This window comes from Carex rostrata, chromosome 15, assembly GCF_964058835.1.
Source record: "Carex rostrata chromosome 15, lpCarRost1.2, whole genome shotgun sequence".
Lineage (NCBI taxonomy): Eukaryota > Viridiplantae > Streptophyta > Magnoliopsida > Poales > Cyperaceae > Carex > Carex rostrata.
Genome location: NC_135932.1, coordinates 3,560,882 through 3,575,262, shown reverse-complemented (window position 1 = coordinate 3,575,262; position 14,381 = coordinate 3,560,882). Strand labels below are relative to the sequence as shown.

The window sequence follows — 14,381 nt, the reverse complement described above, 5'->3', positions numbered from 1 at the left end:
TAAGAGGCTAGTTTTCCTCTTTAGGGGTTTAGGTCTTATGCATGAACTTGTTTAATTCTATTTTACTCGGATTTTAGTTTTTATTATGATTATTTTATTTGATTGTTAATTTTTGTGTTTTATTATTTGTCTTGATTACATGATTTGTACTTGAATTGTAGTTATCCCGTTTTGGATTTGAAAGAACCAAAATTGCTCGGATCATATAGGATAGTACCAAATTGTGAACACATAAATTAAGGTTAGGGTTTGGTGAAGGACTTAACCGTGAAGTCAACCCCTAATTAGGACCTCTTGAATTGAATCGAATATTGGTATGAAGGACTTAATCGTGAAGTACCGATATTTGAGAATAGAATAGACTAACAAGAGCTTCATGGTCTAGATAGCTAGGGTGAAGGGCTTAAACATGAAGTCCAAACTATTTAGGAACGTTATTAATTCACAATCGTGACCTTTTTAACATCTTAGGTTAGAAACCTCGCCAAATTAAACATGAATTTAAACAAACCGAGTAGATAGAATTATCAAGGGATTGTAGACCGAATGCCCCTAGACTTTCAATCTTTGAAAGCAATCAAAACTCTTTTTAACTTTCCTTATTTACTTTAATTGTTTCAAACCTTCTCTTCGGGTATTGAACCCAACCTTAGAATTTTAGAACGAACCAACCCCCCCCCCCCAATCAACTTTATTTTCTTTAGTTTTCTGAATTTAATCAATAGAGTCAAGAATTAGTATTTAACCATATTCTCTGTGGATCGATACCCAAGTACTACAAGGATAGGTTGTGCGCTTGCATTCGACCATTATTTGAATATTTAGGTTTATAAATTTAAAAGTTCAAAGAGTATAATCATTAGCATAAAATATACACAGAATACTCAACAATCATCTTCGTCATGTACTAGTTGTCTTCATGTTTAACTAGTTGTTTTTCATCTTTTTCTAATTGTTTTTTATCTACTACCAATTGTCTTTCATCTACTACTGGTTTTATATCATATTTTTGCTAGTTGCATTTCATATTCTTATATTTGTCTTTCATCATGTACTAATTGTCCTTCATGTTTAACTGGTTGTCTTTTTTTTCTAGTTGTCTTTCATCTATTACCGGTTGTCTTTCATCTACTACTGGTTGTATTTTATCTTCTTTTAATTGTCATTCGTTTTCTATTAGTTGTTTTTCATCTTTTTCTAGTTGTCTGTCATTTTGTAATAGTTATATTTCATGTTGTTTTGGTTGTCTTTCGTCTTTTACTAACTAATTGTCTTTTATATTTTAATGGTTATTTTTTTTATTACTGGTTGTATTTTATCTACTACTGTTTGTGTATTTTTTTTCTAATTGTATTTCCGCACGAGAAGTTATAAGCGGATGCGCTCTTAACGGGATTATAAATAAGGAGGCAGACCACCGTTTCAAATCATACTTTTCTTGGTCTTTCGGCTAAGATTAAGTGTAGTATCTATTCTTATTAGATATTATATATGTGGGCCTTGTGCTCACAACGATATTAAATTTATTTGTTGTAGGGGAGGGTCCACCACAATAGCTTGTTACTGGGTCCCTCGAGCGTCGCCCTTGTGCTGCACTATTGCATGGACCTAGCGCACCCCTACCAAACCAAATATGAAAGTTTTTGTGACTTATTAAGAAATAGACTTGATTTATTTAAGCAGTCAGTAATTAGACAATCTGTTTTGCTAGGAAGAAAAAATAAGAAGAGTACTCGAGGACCCCAGTAGAAAGGAAACGAGGAACAAACGTGTCAAATTTTCTGCCCGATTTAACCATTTAACCAAGATGACCGAAACCAGCAAAGAAAATGTTTGAACGTGTGGTAAACCAATTATTATCGAGTTCAGATAGGGGTATTGGGTATATTTACCCACAAACAATAAAATTGAATATATTCATCAAACACTTCATTCAGAAGAAAAACATATCGACTTGAAACAGCCACATTCGAGCAAAACATGAGCTCATTGCAAGTTATCTGACTCTTTTTCTAAAGAAAAATATTCGCGTTAAATACCAAATTAATATTTCATTATAGAAATATCACTGACGGGGTAACATCTCTAAATTCTTAAAAGACTGCTAATTATTCACATATGATAATTTTTAAATGGTTTTCATCTCTAAATGGTCACTGTTCATGTTCTACAATAAAGTAACTTCTTTGCTAGAATTATCATAAGATATTATAATTACAGAACTGAAAGCTTGTGATGAAGTGATAGAATAAGTTAGGAAAGGGATTGTTACAAACAAAAAAGGATGTGATGCCGTGATTAAACTACCGCTTCGGGTAGTCTATAATGATTTGACACATCCAATTTAACCGAATGACTTTTCTTAAATTTACGACTGAACAAAGAAGAAGAGCATAACGAAACACATAAAACTAACATGACCAAGACCATGGAGAAGCAGAAATAAAAATTATCTCAAGAATGTTACACAATTACAATTCTCCTAAACGGATAACATTAGCAGCTACAGCAATATAATCAAAACTTCAAAACAGTATCCTCAAATACATCAAAAGGTAACTCAAAAATTTTATACAAGTGATCCACATTACAATTCATGGCTGTCACATTAAGACTCGGAAATTTTACAAATGATTTGTTGTCCATCTCAATTTCTAAAATTATTTAGTTGGGCCGCAAGCTTCAGTTTTTTTTGCCTAAACCTAACAATGCACTTCTGCCCCTCAAATAAACTATACAGCAGGGATTACCTAGGTAAAAGAAAAAAAATTGGTGTGACTAATAATCATTTACTCAAATTGAGAAGTGTTGCAAATAAACCCTGTTATGAAATGAAAGAGACTACAAACTCTTAAACCTACCTCAGAAGTATTGCTCAATGAAGAGGTTAGTTCACTCAGTGCGCTATAGAACTCTATTCGACATCTGCAACACAAAGTATAACAAAAAAACTTCAGTGAACCAAAAGAAAGGACAAGACCACTTTATTAATACTTGTAACAAAATTCAGAATTACGTGAACCACCCAGAGATTATAAAATAGGATATAAGACAACATATCCAATGGATGGAAACTCAAATAAAAGAGGAAATATTAACTAAAGATTACTTGCCTTTTCTTGGCATAGCTTTGACAAGGCTTCTACATGGAAATTTTGGAGCCCATCAAGAGCACTGGCATCCAATCCACTTAGGTCTTCACCCTATAATGCAATCATGCAGAACTACTTATTGTGTTGTTGACAAAACTGTAAGTACTAAGCTTGAAAAAAAAAGAGTATCCAAGTACTTCTTTACTTTTTGACAATATATTGCATAACACTTTGCTCTTCAAAAACCTCTACAAAAGTAACATCAGCAAATTTCAATTTTGCTAATAAAGAGAAAAATTACTTGTATATCCCATGTTCAAATAAGTTAGATTTGGAATGCTTTTTCTCAACACTTCTAAAAGTATCAAAGTATAGATTAATATCAAAATAATTTTCCTCACCTACCTTCTATAATTATAGTTAGGCAAAGTTACCCTTACTCAACCTTCTTTGCATAGAAACGAAAACTAAGAGGTTCAATTTATGCATTTATTATAAATGGACAACAGTCAGTACAAAAGGCAGCACCTTTTGCTTCGTATGCTTATACATTATATTTCCTATGCTTCAAAGCATATGTGAAATAAATTGAATTCTGAATCTTAGAGGTAGCTCACTAACCTTTAACCTAGATATGATTGTTTCCAACTCGTGGCACCTATTTCTCTCCGCCTCATAGGCCGCTCTTGCCTCTTCCAAACTACCATCGCTGTTTCTTTCAGAGTAATGGAAACCATTCGGTTTTGACCGAGCCTCAAACTCGTTCACCTTTCCAGAAACATTTACATTTCCAGTTCCATTTTTCCTCAGCTGTGCAACAAGGACCCACATGCTTGCCAGCTCATTCTCTAATTCCTGTTCATGCCTTTTCGACTCCTCAACTACTTTCAAAATATCTCCTTCTCTCTTCATCTGTTTTAGAATACCAAAAAAAAATGTAAGAGGATAAAAAGAAACCTTCTCTATCAGTTGGATACCCCGAGTAATCCTTGGTTCAAATCCAATTGTACCCTTAATGCTAGTTTCTCGCCGTTAGTGTTCTTGCACTGCCCTTGTGTATGAACACAAGAATTGTAAGTAAGATAATAATAAGGGCAATCTGACATGGCGTCCAGCATAACCTCAAAATGTCATGCTGAGCACCAGAAATTGAGGTAATAAAATATTAGAGACAATTTGGCAGCACCCTGCAAAAAACTCGAAATATCATCTTGTGACCCTGCGATATGATAATCATTCCTATCTCCTACAGATAGAAGTTATCAGTTCTGCACCTGCGAAACATGAATAAAGTACTATCTGAACCATTTTTCCCTTCAATGTTCCTTGACAAGATGCCCAAACTACCAATGGCTAACTCCCCCACAAATGAGGTAGAAATAAAGGGGGTTTTGGGGTATTGGAAAAAGAATCAGGGAGAAAGAGGCTGTGCAGAGTCTGAGTGTACTGACATGCCTACGTGAAAGTAGGGTACTGCTATCCTAAGTAGGACCATACAATCTAAAATGAGAAGTCTGGATCTTATAAACATTTCTTTTCTCCGGGGCAGTATTTTAACTCAATCTGTTGATGGAAAAAACCGGTCCAAAACAGTCCAATCAAATAATAGTCCCGGTGATACACATTATTGTCCATGTTTTGAATGTCACATATGGCACACACCAAACCTAATAGAAGTAATATATAATATTTTTCTAACAGTACTTGAAGAGCAATTGTCTAGTCAACCTCACCTTCTCAGACAACTCAGCTTCCAATGCAGCCTCTCTCTGACAGCTGGCAACCAGCTCTCTCTGGAGTTCCTCAACTAAGATCTCGGTCTCTGCCTCGCTTTCCTTCTTTCGTGAAACTCCTTTTCCGGGATGTTCTTTTGCTGAGGTAAGCTTTGCATTTTCATAGGAAAGCCGCGTGACTTCTTCAGCAAGATTTTTCAGCTCAACTGCTGCAGCAGCAGCAAGTTCTTTTGCATAAGTAGATTCCTCTGCAAGTTTTTGGCTGTGTATTTCGAGGCCATCTTTCTCTTCAGATAGTCTGTGGTTCTCTTGATTCAGATTCTCTATCTCAACCGCCTAGCAAACAATAGATTATAGATACCTAGTTAGTAAAAAAGAAGCAATTTACAGTCTAACTAGTTATACAAAAAATAATTAGAAAAAACAAAAGAATCAACCAACAGTCTACCAGGTTGGGAACCGGTTGCGTCCGACGCCCATAAATTTGAGTCCGATGGGTTCCTCTACCGTCCGATCCGTGTATGTTTGCTTAAAGATACGTGCCAATCTAGCGTGTACGGGTCTTAAAGCGGATCGGATGGCAGAGCCCATCAGACTCAAATTTGAGTCCAATGGGCTTCAGACGCAAATTTCTCCCCTACCAGGTCTGCTTATTAGTTTTTTTTTTTTTTTAAATATTTGTTAAAAGAAAAAAATACAAGAAAGGGATAACCTGCATGAGGACTTGAGATTTCAAGGATGAATCCTTGGTATCTTCATTTCTACCAGCTGCCTTGTCAGATTTGATCCTATCTGACAAGTTGTCAACTTCTTGTCTTAGGAGTGCAACAGTTTCCTGAAGCTCCTTGATTTCAGCGACCTGGTAAATTTAGGCACGATTATAAGAGAGAAGATGATCCTCAAAGATCCAGATAACATAACGGGATCATTGCCAAATAGCCAGATCAGAGGCAAAATTGGGCTAATCAAGGCTTTTGCTTAAAATTTAAACTACCATTTCAAATTTTTGTAAGAAACACCTATCAGAAAATAATTTTTGTGGAGAACTTCTACCTTTGTTTGTAGCTGGTCTTGGAGAATTCTGTTGTCTGCTGACATTATCTTCAAGCGAAGAAAACATGATCATCATTAATAATCCCATATTAAAATAAATTTGAATTTGTTTAATAAAACATATATGGGAAAACAAATTATACCTCAAGTTCGAATGTCTTCTCACTTAACTGAGAAGTCAGCTTTGAAAGAGTCTACATATATAGATCAAATTGTTGTTAATCAAAAGCAATATTGTCAAAAAAAGAACAGTTCGCCAAAGGTGGAAAAACCTCAAGCACCTGAGACATCTCAATACTTGACGAGATATCAGTATCCTCCATAGACCCTACAATCCTCTGCTCAAGAACATGCATTTGTATCTTCTTTTCGTTAATTTCATCCTTCAATTTTTTAACTTGCTCCTGTACAATATAAAGCCAAATCAGTCATCAAACTTGTGCTGTAAATAAGAAAAGGGCATGGTAAAAATGTGCTTATAAAATTATAACTAAATGTACCTGGATTTGCTTATCATCAGGGTTGTTTGAAGCTTGTTCGGTTAAGCGCTTAAGAGAGCTTGTACAAAGTGCTACATCACCAGCTAGCATCTTAACTTGCTCATTAAGAAGATCCATTTGATCTACAATTGTTGTACCTGACTGCAACACACCAAAAGGCACACTAAATTAGGGAAATATAAGGCTACAAAGTTAAAGATTGTCACATAACCTCAACCTGAACTAAAATTAGCCAACTTAGTTTGCTAGTTGTGAACCAACTTTGGCCCATTCAATCAAGTGGCATGTAGGTCATGCTATCAACTTGATCCAGACTAAACCATTGTCATTGCTACACTCCAGAGATGGCAATGATCAAGCAAAACACCAAGTATGATATCTCAATTTTATTGGATGATTACCTTTAGGAGCAGCATGGAGTAACCAGGTCCCCATAATAAAAAAAAGGTTCAAACTTGCTTATCATCTCAAGCTTTCCGAGCAAATGGTTAATTAGCATAATTAAATATTCACATGTAGTAATACCAACGAGCCCCCCTTGCTTTGACAATTTCCCTTCTCGTAGAGGGAGAGAGAGGAGCGAGAGAGGGTGGAGCAAGGGTAGCACTCAGTCGATCCATAAAGAGAAGGTAATGGGGCAGTAACAGAGAAAGGAGCCTGTATACAGGGGGTGTTCTCACCGGAGGGGGGCGACGACCTTTGGCAGTGGCACTGAATAGATCGCCGGCTTGAGTGTTTTCCCCTTTTCTACCAGTGACAGAGCTCCTCCGCCCATCTCTCAGATCAAACGACAGCTGTTTCTGCTGTGATGACGATGTCCGATGGACGGAAGGAGACCCGCTTGTCGAGCTCTCACTATCCCCTGTTATCTGCTCTGCCTTCTGCATTTTTTTACAAAAATCAACAGATATAATTCTAGTTCTACATGCATTGTTTATTATTGCATAATATTTAACCCAAGGTACGAGAGTAGAGATGTCTCCTTGTGATGTGATAGAGAGAAGGGAACAGAGTTTTGTGTGCCTGTGGGGGAATGTGGAGAATGGTCTACATGTATCATTGGGAAGTAGAGTGACATTATTTATATATTTCCGCTCTTGTGCTTCTAGAGGAGCTCGTATACAAGAAGAAAGTTAGCTCGTATGCAAGAAGGAAGTTTCAGCTTAATGCAGATGGGTAAAATATAAAGGGCTGAAAAGGATTTGTTTTTGATATTTCAACAAATTATTCAGAAATATCTGCGTATGGAGAGAGAAGGGAGAGACTGAAAGAGGGAGACAAAGAACACATGAAATAAGATACTTGTATAACATTAAGATGAGATGCATATCTAAGCTTGTGTATTTTATAAAGGCTTAAAAGCGCATCAAGATAGCGGATAAACATTATTTATACAATATAAGTTCAGTTTTAAGGCAATGGCCATATTACCTATATATATTAATACTGCTTCTCAAGTTTCTAGTTCCATGAAGAGAAACTGATTGCTTTGGTTACTTTTTCCAAAGAAAAAAAAAAGTAAAGCATACAACTTATTCTAGCATTTCTACTGAGTAAAACCAAAAACCATTGTGGTCTAATACACTATTTTCACATATTTTAGGGAGAAAAAATAACCATATTTATTTCACATGATCCAAGAAAGATCTTATTTGGTGTTCTCACAATCCAAATCAGATGAAAAAATATATCTTTGAACTTCAGCTTAAGCGCAAAAGATACACGAGCGTACCTTCATTTTGAGCCAACTCAGCATGCCACGCTTGCGGTTTCTTTTGTCAAACCGGGAATTCGGATCATCTAGGTTATTAGCATCAAACTTTCCTTCTACAGAAAACTCCGATGAATCTAGACTGCCGACGTCATCATCTAGTATGTAGTCTTTTTTCCTATCTGGCAAATATGCAAGCTGCACCCAGAAGACCACAAGAAACATAGTATTAATAACAGCAACAATAATGGTGACCCTGCTTGCTATTGCCTTACATTATCCCTATTAAATATTTATACATGTGCATGTGGGGTTTAGGTATGGGTTGTTAGAAAGGGATTGAATTTAACTCTTGTGCAACACCAATTAAGGATATGAATCAGACCTGCCCACCTTAGTTTAAGAAGCTCAGATTTCATCCCAAATTTGACCCCCCAAATCTTACCATCCTGATTTTATGGGAGCTAGTTTATAGTTGTAACTCTGTAGACAATATCTATGCATTCCACAAAATATCAACCTTTTTGATTCATGTATAAACCTACAAAATGTGAAATCTCATAATGTTTCTTTCTACACCGAGGAACAGGGAAAGTTTTGGAGTTTGGGCACTTTAAATATAAGATGAACAGGTCTAAAGATTTTTATTCAGAACATTTAGCATATGTGGCATTATTTTTTCAGGAAAGGAGCTGACCTCATCTTCGCCAAAGGAATGTCTGCGTCTATGACAATGCTTTCCAGATGTATTTGAACTTATGGAACTTTTAGTTGATACTAGAATTAGTTTTGTCAATCGTTGGATTCGACCCATTAAAGCTGCTTTTGCCTCTTCCTCCTCTTCCAGTCTTGATTGCAGCTTGACTTGTCCAGCTTCCAACTTTGTATTTCAAGAATGTGCACAAGTCAGAATTGGTGAAACAAAGGAAAATGAAAAGCAAATTGTTAATAGGAAATGAGAGGATAGAACCTGAAGTTTCAAATTTACAAGATCCTCCTGACTGGTGGGACCACTCATGTAAGAGTTCTCAATCATGCCACGTTTCAGATGCTGGAGCTCGTCTTTTAGATAAGTTATTTCCTTTTGGTATTTCTTTATTAATGACTTCTCATCCAATATCTGAAGGAGAATATATAAAGTTGAGTTTCCTTGAGCTGAAATTGTTAAGCTCAAATCCAATTATCGAATACATCCTGACTAAGAAGAAAAGGCAAATAGATTGCACCTTGTTAGCAGAAGCCTTGATTTCAACGTGTTTGCTCCTGTGTGCAAATTTTAGGGTATTGTGTGTTTCTTCAGAATTGCTAGACGCAGGTGTTACAGTGCAAATAAGCTAAAAAATGAAGAGTAAAATTAGAATGAGGAAAAAACAGAACCACGAGGTAAACATTGCAGTATGCCTGCTATAACAGTCAGTGGCCATATGTTTGTTTCTATTATTGCTGTTACTTAAGTGTATTGTTCTGCTTGGGTAAAGCCTGCCAGTAATGGTATAAGTAGTTCACAAAGTTCAGTCCGTCTATTTATAGAGAACAACAAGCAATCTACTAAGCTAAGATATTTTTATTGCTTTCATTCAGAGAAATACAAATAAAAATATTACAGAAACAAACTTACAGAAATACGGCCATGGCCACTAAGAGATGACTGAAGCAAGCGTGTGAGTTTAGAATCTCTATATGGGACATGTGTTGACTTCCCATCTGTCAGTTTACCAATCACCTGCATAACAAGTCCACATATGATAATGAGTACACACATCATTTCTTTTCATTAATAACAGAATAAAGAGAAAACTATGTTAAAAAACTAAACATAAACAGAGGTCATAGCACCACTTGGATCACAATAGATGACCACCAGGACAACTATTGGCAGGAAAAAAAATTCATCTCCAAAGATGTCATGCCTGACTATCCTTGTTAACAACATAGTAATGAAAAGTGTTGCAAATTGCTATAAAAGAAATATATGTTTTACAAGAAAATTGGCTCAAATTATATTAAAGCCTGTTATTGATCAGCATGAAAGATGCTCCTTTCCAAAATAAAATCAAACTTAAGTCCCAAAAACTTATTACCATCCTAATAATAGTTATTGCAAATGATGGTAAGACTAAAACTGTAAAACATGATATCAGTTATTAAAATTACAATAAAAGGAGAGGATTAAAACATGAGAAGGTAGCTTACCGTTCCGAGAGTAAGTAAACTCTTGTTTATGAAGGAACCCTCCTTCCTTCGCAACCCAATCGTCTCAGTTTTTGAGCTTTCAGACCCGGCAAGATCAATTAAGTTCTATAAATTATTGAACAAAAGAAGGAAAAAAGAAATTTTGCATTTGATATTAACTAAATGAAGCAAAAAATACGAGAGTAAGATAAGGTGCCAGGACAAACTGGACAGCACCAATATATTGGTGATGCTCAATTTTTTATGAACTCTTTAACTTTATTCATAATTTCACTTAAGCAGCTGGTGATCATAGAAGTGTGTTGCAGTGAAAGTGTAAAGTTCATTACAAGAAAGGTACATTAATAATTGTTTATTAGAGAAGGCGTACCAACTGACACAATTTGATTTCTTCTCCATCATCATCTGCACCAGAAGGGCTGCTCTCTATAGTCTGCAAGACAGCAACATATCTATATTGTCAAAATGAAAACTTCTGAGCTAACACAGACTGAAAAGTTACAATAAAAATGAGAAAGAAAGTTACCAATGTGAAGATTGTGTGGCTTCGACTACTGACAAGATTGAAATTATTAGACCCCACATGCCTGTGCTCTGCACCATAATATTGGATTGAAGAACTTATTACAAAATTAGCAATATCTCTAATTCATAAGAATAAAATTCGTAATATTACTGGTAAACACTACTTTAATGGCAACTATGTAAGCTAGTCAACTAAAATATTAAGACCAGATAGTTGCTCTACATCATGTCTAGACAAAAAATGAAAAAGGAAAACAGGCTCATGTGAGCATCAGTACCTTCGCCAGATGCTATTAAAGAAAGTGCATGAGCAGGAGACAGCACGACCTCTTCTTTAATTCCTTCCACATATGTTCCCTTCATATAATACCAAGCAATTCAAGTAACTAATAATGATTGTTGGTGCTAAATTTGAAATAAAAAAAAGATGCACGTTTAAGTTGATGCAGACCTGTGGATCTTCTCGAATACGAAGGTTCTGACCTGTTGGATCTAGTAAATCATTTATGACCTGCCGATTTATAAGAGACGCACATTAAGTTATAGTGAATAACAAAAACACTAAGCGCTGAAATTTTTTGTCTTTAATACCACCCTGACCAGTACAGGGATCAAAATGGTATTGATGCGAACAAAAATGTTGCCAGTGAAAAACTAATTAATTGGCTGTGTTATGTAGACTTCTAGACTACATTAATGAAGAGTGATACCTCATTGTATATTTCAAGATAAGAAACACGAAGAAGAAATTCTCGGCCGGGTGTCTGACAATAGAGAAAAAATAAAGCAAAGAAAATCAAAGATGTTGTTATACAGGGAATATCTTGAAAACAATTAAACGACCTAATCCCAACAAAGATGCTCACGTCTTGTATAATGCTGAACACATCCTTCACTGCCAATGGAATGATTCCAGGTGACTTTTGCTCCCCCTAAAAAGAAATAATTCAGTACCAAAGTTTATTGAAGAATAATTTTCACTGAAGAAAAAATGTAAAACAAAAGATAACATTAGAATAGCGTACAGTGAAGAAAACTTACATGCATGGTATGAGTTTTCCCACTGCTAGTAACACCATAAGCAAAAACTGTTCCTGTATAATAACACTTCACGTAAATGACAAAACTCTCACTTTGCTGGATCCATAACTTTAACAAAACAATCACGTGTCAATCTGCATTTTAGCAGAAAATTGTATCATAATGTAAAACAGAAAATGTACCATTGATTCCTTCCATGGCACCCCTCACAACATGCTGAGCTGTAGTATCATATATATTTCTTGTTGTAGTAGCAGGTCCAAATACTTTATCTGCCAGCATTCAATTCCAATTCAAGCATCTGTTAGACTCGCATTTTTTACAATAGTAATCAAATATGATGAATAATTTAATACGTACCAAAACCATACGCAATGTTTGGGTTTGACTCGCTTCTGACAGTGTGATCCCCATCTGCATACCATGCAATCTCATCCCCTTTATTTATCTCCCTTGCACTGCAGGGGCAGGAAGAATTATTAAAATTTTGTTCATGCACCCTTTTTAGAGCTGACATCCACAGAAGGAACCTCACAGAAAATACAGCTAATGACCAACTCACATATCATTTCCAGTTTCATAAGAGTACAAGCACCACACAAAAATGAATATGACTAACAAAAAAACAGTAACAAAGCATCAGCACTCCTGATTTTTTTCCCTATTTATTTCATTTGCAGGAAGGTTTTTTACAAAAAGAAAGGGATGCCCTGCAGTGCAAGACTTTTATCGCCTATGACTTATCCATGTGAAAAGGTATAATACAGTACTACAAGGTAATAACCAACAAATGATTGTGTCAGCAGCATAGAAGTCCTGTCAGACATGAACGCAAACTTTGGAAGGATGATCACTAGATGTAGCAAGATGACTTTCCGCTACCATCGACAGGTTTGTTTTTTCTCCTTTTTTACCCTCATTTATTTGTCGATCCATTTTTCTACTTATTTACTTTTTATTTGTAGTCTTGTACAAGAGATCAACTGTTAAACATGGTATGTGATAGTCAAGCTAGTTTTCATGACACACTTGCTTCTTAGTAAGCTAGAAATGTATGTCAAATGAATCAAGATACACCAGCAACCATTTAAAGCTGCAAGAGATGGGAAACAATTGCAGTTAAAAAAATGTCTACAATTGCCGATTGTTTCCATTTACAAAGAAGCTACATTGTGCAAAGCAAAAATGACCCAACAACTATATGCTAAACCCACCATCAAGTACAGTGAATAGCTTCATAAATGGTTAATGGAATCCTTAAGCATTAAGCTAACAAACTACAAGTTGTATTATTCCATCTTTGAAAAGTTAATCAATAGTTCCTGTACGAAACTGACATCCTAAAAGGACAATGCACCTAATACAACCCAACCAAAAGCATGAAATCCAGCTCACAATCTAACAAGAGATAGGGAGGGAGGGGAGACAGAAATCCACCTAAGAGGCCTGAACCGAACCGTGACCATGATACTCTCCTTCGCATGGGCCAAATCCGGCACCATATTTCCCATCGGAGGGCTCACATTGTTCGAGCTCGACACTGGAGAGATCCTAGATGGGGGTCGAGACGAATACGACGGGGTCGTCGGTCGAGCTCCGGTCAACGGGGTCGTCGGTCGCCCCGACGAGGTGGCTGAGGACGGCGTCGTCGGTCTGCCATTGGATTGAGGTGGGCCCCGCCTCGATCGGAAGGGGGAGATGCTCGATCGGGTCGCACGGGTCGACATCTCTCCTTCCCAATTTGAGAGGGAGAGTGTCAGAATGAGGTGGATTCGTTATAGTTAACTATTTTGTATTTTCTTTAACCTCGAAAAATTATTGTGCCTTTTTTGCTTGTTTGAATTTTCTAGGGTTTCGATCGGAGGAGGGACTGAGAGACCGATGGAGAGAGATTAATTAATGAAGAGCTGAGAAGTCCCGATCTCGCTGTGGGTGTGTTGTGTTTTGTTCCGGATTGTAGTTTCTTTGTAGCGCTCTCGTATAATTTTCTCTGTATTAATCACTGTTGGTGGGCCTACCATGGGAAGTCCTCTCAGATTTAATGACAGGTTTGCATAACTACACGATCGTTACATATTTATTGCAGAAAGAATTCTCACGGATGATCTGAAATAGTTTGTTTTTTGAGGTCTGCCGCCTTCGGTCCAAACACAAATTTTTCGAGTTTGGAGTCGGGTTACCGGAACTGCTTACCGCCAAATGGAGGGAACTGGCAAACTTACAAAAACACCCTCCATTGTCCTCTAATATCCGAATCTGATCTTTGTAAATTATATTTCCTTACACATTGTTTGGATAGGAAGCAGAAGAACTAAAGGGAGGGGAAAAAGTATTAGGAGTAAATTTATTTTGTTAGATTTTTAATAAGAGAATAAGATTAATGAAGATAATGAAGATAATATGTAATAAGAAGAACTAAAGGGAGGGTAAAAAGTATTAAGAGTAAATTTATTTTGATGACACAGGAATAGGGCTAACTCAGGAATAGCTGTTATTTCTGACGAGCTATTCTCAACACAGCACGTTTGGATGA

The 14,381-nt window shown here is 36.3% G+C and overlaps 1 protein-coding gene and 1 non-coding gene across 2 annotated transcripts; one reads left to right on the top strand and one right to left on the bottom strand.

Annotated features, from left to right (window-relative positions):
• Positions 1-1,429: 1,429 nt before the first annotated feature.
• LOC144566951 (U2 spliceosomal RNA) lies at positions 1,430-1,622 on the top strand. The gene has a single exon (XR_013515325.1). It is a non-coding gene; the product is annotated as a U2 spliceosomal RNA (small nuclear RNA).
• Positions 1,623-2,429: 807 nt separating this feature from the next.
• LOC144566026 (P-loop containing nucleoside triphosphate hydrolases superfamily protein) lies at positions 2,430-13,757 on the bottom strand. Its single transcript, XM_078315883.1, has 27 exons — positions 13,286-13,757; positions 12,209-12,306; positions 12,031-12,120; positions 11,849-11,901; positions 11,674-11,739; positions 11,518-11,571; positions 11,259-11,318; positions 11,086-11,164; positions 10,809-10,876; positions 10,653-10,715; positions 10,283-10,387; positions 9,708-9,812; positions 9,316-9,423; positions 9,060-9,209; positions 8,787-8,969; positions 8,111-8,287; positions 7,059-7,259; positions 6,379-6,519; positions 6,160-6,282; positions 6,022-6,072; positions 5,879-5,926; positions 5,538-5,684; positions 4,826-5,161; positions 3,714-4,004; positions 3,114-3,203; positions 2,862-2,925; positions 2,430-2,750 (listed from the first exon to the last, which is right to left on the bottom strand). Exons 1-26 carry the CDS (start codon positions 13,573-13,575, stop codon positions 2,905-2,907), a joined length of 3,198 nt encoding a protein of 1,065 aa, XP_078172009.1. The 5' UTR covers positions 13,576-13,757; the 3' UTR covers positions 2,430-2,750; positions 2,862-2,904.
• Between the last annotated feature and the right edge of the window lie 624 nt (positions 13,758-14,381).

What these genes read in the sequence shown, in the direction of transcription:
- LOC144566026 (XM_078315883.1), bottom strand. Translation starts at nt 13,575, where the DNA reads ATGTCGACCCGTGCGACCCGATCGAGCATCTCCCCCTTCCGATCGAGG. An exon ending in GTATTCGAGAAGATCCACAG is followed by an intron (nt 11,165 to 11,258) that starts GTCTGCATCAAC and finishes TATTATATGAAG; the next exon opens with GGAACATATGTGGAAGGAAT. An exon ending in AAGGTCGTCGCCCCCCTCCG is followed by an intron (nt 6,520 to 7,058) that starts GTGAGAACACCC and finishes GGTGTGTTGCAG; the next exon opens with TCAGGTACAACAATTGTAGA.